The 6944-nt window shown below is 32.0% G+C and overlaps 1 protein-coding gene across 1 annotated transcript; it reads left to right on the top strand.

Annotated features, from left to right (window-relative positions):
- Positions 1-3826: 3826 nt before the first annotated feature.
- Positions 3827-6483, top strand: LOC126781245 (serine/arginine-rich splicing factor 4-like). Its single transcript, XM_050506137.1, has 3 exons — positions 3827-4020; positions 5394-5626; positions 6027-6483. The coding sequence occupies exons 1-3, from the start codon at positions 3890-3892 to the stop codon at positions 6341-6343; spliced, it is 681 nt and encodes a 226-aa protein (XP_050362094.1). The 5' UTR covers positions 3827-3889; the 3' UTR covers positions 6344-6483.
- The last annotated feature ends 461 nt before the right edge of the window (positions 6484-6944 follow it).

Genomic DNA, 6944 nt, shown 5'->3' with positions numbered 1-6944 from the left:
AATAAAAAAAAAGTTTTAATAGGAATGTAGCAAAGAACGATTTCATTGCACTTTCCTATATATACGTAAAAAGCTGGCGTTTTCTGCTAAATAATAATCAACTTTATCATACACACATAGAGACTATATTCAATAAACATTAAGAAATACGTGAATATTATTTGATTATAAAATAAAATCGCGCTGAACGTGTTCTGCACATGACGGGTAGCATTTTGAGTTAATTAGTGCGATTTGCGATTTTTTAATGGCTGAAAACTTAGAATTCAGCGACTTTATTCATTTGATTTCAAATTCATCTGAAATAAAAAGAAATGTACGTGTATCGATGTCCTCTTTCCAATTTCAGTAGCTCCATTAGTGAATTTATACTAATGTATGAAGTTGAATAGTTTTTTCATTAAAACGCGCTTATCACGTATTACCAGTAGTCGGCTGAAACACCATGGTGGAATAAGCTCTAACGTTTCTTAAAAGAAACACTTTGCCCAGCAATGGAACATTTATAGACTTCAAATTATTATATTAATATTATTGCAGAAATATTATACATAAATATATTTCATATATTTCTTGATTATGATTTGTCTTTGAACTAGATCAGATAAGAATTGGAAGGCGTGACGTCAATTGGGTCAGTATTTTGAATGATAATAATAAACTGAGTGAATTTTGAAGAGCACTTGTCTTACGATTACATTATGCAGATGTCAATCTGTCACAAATCGTACTTTCTTTTTAATGAAAGAACGATCATATGTGCATTGTCCATTGCAATTGATATTGGTTAGACTTGAGCACTGCAGTGTATTTCTTTTTTATGGCCAATATATATTCTAATATGTCATTTTTCCTGTTCCTATAACTACATAAGCGCATTTATATAAAAACAATTATATGATGAATTAAATAAATAAATCTATCGTGGGTTGGTGTATGGATGAAATATTTTTTTAGAAATCAATGATTATCTCAGGTGCATTATTATTGTGATTGCGGAGATCAAATCTTGATTTCACGTATCAATCCTTCCATTTTTATTTGCAAATCAAGGCTTTATTCATACAAAAAACTTGTTCAAATATAACGACCTCGGTCGTTTAATAAAAAAAAGATAGTTACGTAGGATGGTTATAGTTTTTTACCTTCCAATTTCAAAGTTTTTATTGTTATATTGTTTTAAAAGGAATTTTATATATGTGTTTTGTTTTTCGTAGGTAGGTCTAATGATTGGCTAATATTTGAATTATGTTGGGCCGGAAACTTATTAATTTTTGCTTCGCTTTAGATGTGCGAACAAAAAATATCTGCTCTAAGGATAAGATTAAGCGTCCTTACTTATAAACATTGTTGAAACAGTGCCGTGTCTTCTTCTTTCGAATGTCAAATCAATAATGACAGAAAGAGCGAAATCATCGTTTAACTAAATGTAAGGTCATTCAAGTGGAAATTTTAAAGTACAAGCATATCAAATTGCATACATTTCTTAAATCTTAAGTAATAATAAGAATATAAATACATGTCTAAATTCCATATGAATGCAGTAGCGGGCACTGCTCTTAAAATATGTAGCTCCATAGTTTCACCCATTAAGTTGAAAGGAGTTCCTGTAAAAGCGTTTCGAACTATATTATACTACGCGAAATATGAATGAATAATTTCGCTGTGAGAAAATTCTTATATTTAAATTTATAGACATGAAGTTAAAACACTAGCCTGTAATAAAGTATAGTAGACTTCAATGAGTTGAAGTTGAGGAATATTAAAATATAAGAATAGACTGCGAGGAAAGTTAGGGAACGGTATTCTACTTAAAAGTTCCTTGAGTTATTATTACTGGAACAGGTACAGGTGATTGTTGAACTTATAATATTTGTACATCAAAATGAAAATATACTTTGTTTAAGTAGGCTCAACAAGATTCCATTGTTGACGAGCCGGTTGGCGTGGTTGGTGGATGCTTGCCTTTCACGCCGAAGGTTGTGGGTTCGGTTCCCACCCAGGACAGATATTTGTGTGCAAGAACATGTCTGTTTGTCCTGAGTCTGGGTGTAATTATCTATATAGGTATGAATTTACAAAAAATAGTATATGTCATATATCAGTTGTCTGGTTTCCATAGTACAAGCTCTGTACAAGCTTAATTTGGGATCAGATGGCTGTGTGTGAAAAATGTCCCAGGATATTATTATTATTATTATTGCTACGTATAGTAGATTCTATCGAAATCCGGCGAGACATTGAATACTTACTGTTTTTGACAATTATATACATAAATAAGCAGACCACGGTCCTAATTTCAAATAAAAAATCTCATCCATACTAGTATGGTTCTTTTCTAGGACCGAGGAATGTAGTTAACTAAATGTAGTTAATATTTTTGTTTATTTTATTAATTTAAATATTACAAATATTTCGTAATTCGTTCGTTAATATTGTAATTCAATACTCTTTTAACATTTATAAGGCATGTCAGTAAAAATTCTTAATATTTTTATCTATAACTATTTAAAGAATATTATATTATACTTATATAATAAATAAATAGCCGAGATGGCCCAGTGGTAAGAACATGTGAATCTTAACCGATGATCGTGGGTTCAAACCCGGGCAAGCACCACTGAATTTTCATGTGCTTAATTTGTGATTATAATTCATCTCGTGCTTTACGGTGAAGGAAAACATCGTGAGGAAACCTGCATGTGTCTAATTTCACTGAAATTCTGCCACATGTGAATTCTACCAACCCGCATTGGAGCAGCGTGGTGGAATAAGCTCCAAACCTTCTCCTCAAAAAGAGGAGAGGAGGCCTTTAGCCCAGCAGTGGGACATTCACAGGCTGTTACGGACGGACTTATATATTGAGTGTAAATAATAGTCTTCGTAATTATGTTCCTTCATTTTATATCTTAACTCGTATGTAACATTCGTATACAATATAGTATAAAGTAAAGTAAAAAAGACCAACATTCCCCGAATCGTAAAATTAATACGACAATGGCGTCATATTTAATCTATCAAACCAATTTACGAATAAAACTGATGAACTATTTCGAATCAATTAACGTTGTAGCGCTGTATACTGTTATCATGTCCAGATTTAAATTTATATCTCTGTATTCTTCACAAACTTCGAAGGGGAGTAGTTAAAAATTTTCTTTTTTAAAGTGTTCCACAAACTCAAAACCCTCTAATGGAAGGAACCATTAAGCATTCATCGATTCCTAATTTATCTTACTTTTCGATTTTTCCTCCTTTCAAATCGCTAAGTTAATCGCGAACACTTTTTGCCTCAGAATCGATTCCAATTATAAAGTGTCGTAAATCTTAAATTTATTGTTTTTGTCCCCAATTGGTTCGAACATTTAACTCCAATTTTGAATGATAAATCGTTAAATATTCGGCACAAGTTTTATAATCGATCCAAAACTCCTTTGAATATTTTAACATTATTTTTAATATTTGCTTATCTAATTTATATTTTAATATATTCAACTAACTCTTATTAATAAACAAATTCAGAACTTTGAGTGAAACACATTCAAAATGTTCTTTTTAAAATCACTCTTACTCGTCCAGGCAAATTCTAAGAAACATTGGAATTGAAGTAAATTATCGACATAATGGATAATAGAGTACGTATAAATTTGAATCTGTTCATAATATAAGCTTTAATTTAATTATTTTTTATTCAGTCCTATCTTATAATTATTCTAACTAATTACAACCAAAAAGTATAAAAACTTCTTGCGAGAAAATTATATCTTTTTTAATCAAGAAAAGTATCAGATATTTAAAAACAAAATTTGACAGTGCCGAGAAACTAATAATAATATACAAAAAATCTTTATTTTTAGCAAAACATTTGCATTTTATAATTAATGTGTTAATGGAAGGCTTTTCATATGCGTATCCTTTTCCACAAGTACGTCCCCCAGAAATGGAATACCCGGACCATGGTGATGGATTTGGGGAGTATTACGGCTTGGGACCTCTAAATGGAGAAAGAGATGTTAAACGGTGAATGCTGATCATAAGTATAACATCAAAATCAATGTAAACTTTATGTAAATAATACAAATAAAAATTTAATTACTGAAATATATAAAGATAAGAGAGTAAAGTCAATTAATAGTAGTTCTAAGTCCTTAAGTGTAAATGACTGTTTACACTATATTTGGTGTTTTTTTTTTGTCTGACTGGTGAGTGACACTTGAAATAGGCTTATAGCAAATGTATTGATAATCTTTTTTTTATTTTATAATTTTAAAGTTTAACGAATCAACAGACAACTCAGTACATACATTTCATTAGTTACTTTTATAAACGGATTATTGTAGATATATTTTTATTATAAATTTATAACTGCCTTATAAAATATTTAAGTTTAATAATTAAACTTACTTTTAATTGCTATAATTTTATAAATATAAAAATTATCTTTATAAATATAAGCGACTTATATATTAATATATAGTACAGCAATATAATAATATTCAAATGCCTAGGGTCAAGCAAATCAAACACGACACAACCCATCGATACATAAAATACATGAAATTATAGCTATAGAGAATTTAATGTCGTCGTTCATTTATCAGTTTATACTACGGTCTTACTAATAAACGTACTGCCTCGTTGGTCTAGTGGCTTGATATAAGGCCGCAGACCCGGAGGTCCTGGGTTCAATTCCCAGGTCGGCCCAATAAAAAAGTTATTGGGTTTTTCTGTCAGAAAATTCTCAGTAGCGGACCGGAGTCTGGAAGTTGGAAGTGTGAACACACCCGTGCCTCGGAAAGCACGTAAAGCCGTTGGTCCTGCGCCTGACCTCTTTCCGGTCGTGTCGGATTGCCGTCCCATCGGATTATGAGAGTTAAGGAATAGAGAGTGCAGCTGTGTTTGCGCACACACTTGTGCACTATAATATCTCCTGCATAGCTGGCTAATCTCTCTTGAGATTGGCAGCCGTGGCCGAAATCAGTCTGGAGGACATTATTATTATTATTACTAATAAACGTTGCTCAGATAAACAATGATTTATCTCTTTCTTACATAATTGATTTTATATTTGATAGAAGACGACAAAGCATTATCTGAGTCTAGTCTAGTCAGCCCCTACACAATATAGGTATTGCTAGTTATTTTAGAATGCAAGATAAGCCGAAAACCCGAATCCATTTAAAAGCGAGGCTCAGTTTGAAGATAAAACTCCACCATTAAGAATGAATTAATAAGGGTAGACAACATGTTGATTTGTGACGTCTTCTTCGTGCGAGTAATTATTCAATGAAACAAGTTGCTTCTGTTTTGGCTTTTATTTTTTTTTTGCTCATAACGTTGCGACACTATAGGGATCACTGTTTGTTAATACACAGTATATTTCTTGTCTCTAGAAACAGCCGCTCTAAACAACGTAAAGTCAGACGAGACACGAAACGTTCACGATCGAGAAGTGCATCTAAAGCTCGCTCAAGGTCGCGAACGAGATCTAGGGGCGGATCTCAATCCCGTTCCCAATCTCGGTCCCGATCGAGATCCCGCTCTCGAAGCCATTCTGGAAGTAAAAGAGAAATCAACTTCAAAGAGCCGGGATTTTTAGACGCATTTAGAGTTTTGTATCTGACACGTAAGCATACTTTTTTATGTTACGAAAATATATTTAATAATATAAATAAAAACACAAGCAAACCATCGGCAAACGTTGACCTGCTTGACCATTAAGGATTGATATTATGTACTAAAAACTTCTCCGAAACGTTGTGCATCGTCTGATATAAGTTATAAGTAGAATTATCTATTGTCATAAATTTTATGATAACAAAAGGCAAACCCAATTTTCAAAAAAATACTAAACCGTTATACAGAAAACTTCGTGATAATGATTCGTGTTAATTAATTATTTATATTGTATTCGTTAAAATCGGTGTTTGCATGTTTTCAATTTACACTTCGTAACAAATCTTAAATCAACATATGCGAATTTTGATTAAAATCTTTATAATTTTATGTATTTCTCTGTATTCTAGCAAGCAAACATAAAAAAAACGAATCGAAATATTTAACAACAAAAAAGCGACAAGATCGTATTCAAGAAATTCTTAAGCGTGACGGTCTGGGGTCGAAGCGTTGGCTCTTCTATCCCCGTTCCCGAAATCAAATCGAATCAGATCCGATCACAGACTTGAAATCGCGGGATAGTTGTGACCAGAGGGTGAAAGTTGACGGTGAATTCTTCAGGAAATATAAGAAAAGTAAGCGAGTGGACGTCGACGCGCCAATAGCGAAGCTGAAAAGGTGGGAGGTGATTTTATATAAGAAGCTAGGTTTTATTCAGGCTGTTTAATTTTGTCGTGTAATAAAGTTTTAATTTGTAATATTAATTGCTTTTCTTTTCAATTTTTTCTTATTTCTTCTCTAGCTATTTTTGTGCTTAATAGGAGATTCAATTTTTTACACGTAAATGTAAATTATTTTATTTATAATACGGGGTTAAATATGATTTTTATTTCAAAAATATAAATTATTCATAAATTATTTTCGAGAATTTTTTAAGTTCATTTGCAATTCGCAATACTGTTTTTGTAGTTGTTAGAAGTATAAAATAAAAAAATAAAGCTTTGGTATTCATCGAGATGAAGCATTTTACTTAAAAAGTCTTGCACGATACATCCAATAAAAAGTAGATTTTAACTCTAATAATTTTTATTTCTACTCTAACAAAAATACACGGCAAGCAATAAATTTAAACATTAGCTTGCTTAGAGCAGGAGTAATGGTCCGGTTGGTGCACGGGGAAGTTTTAAATTAGTACCGAATCGTGGGGTTATCGCGCGGAAAATTGACGCGTGGGAAAAACTGAGTTTCAGGATAGTTTTACCGGTGAACTTGCAAGTTCAGCGCACTTGGTAAACAGGTTTTAAATGGATTATACTTGTATTGCTTAC

Source organism: Nymphalis io, chromosome 3, assembly GCF_905147045.1.
Source record: "Nymphalis io chromosome 3, ilAglIoxx1.1, whole genome shotgun sequence".
Lineage (NCBI taxonomy): Eukaryota > Metazoa > Arthropoda > Insecta > Lepidoptera > Nymphalidae > Nymphalis > Nymphalis io.
This window is presented reverse-complemented; position numbering and strand designations above follow the sequence as displayed.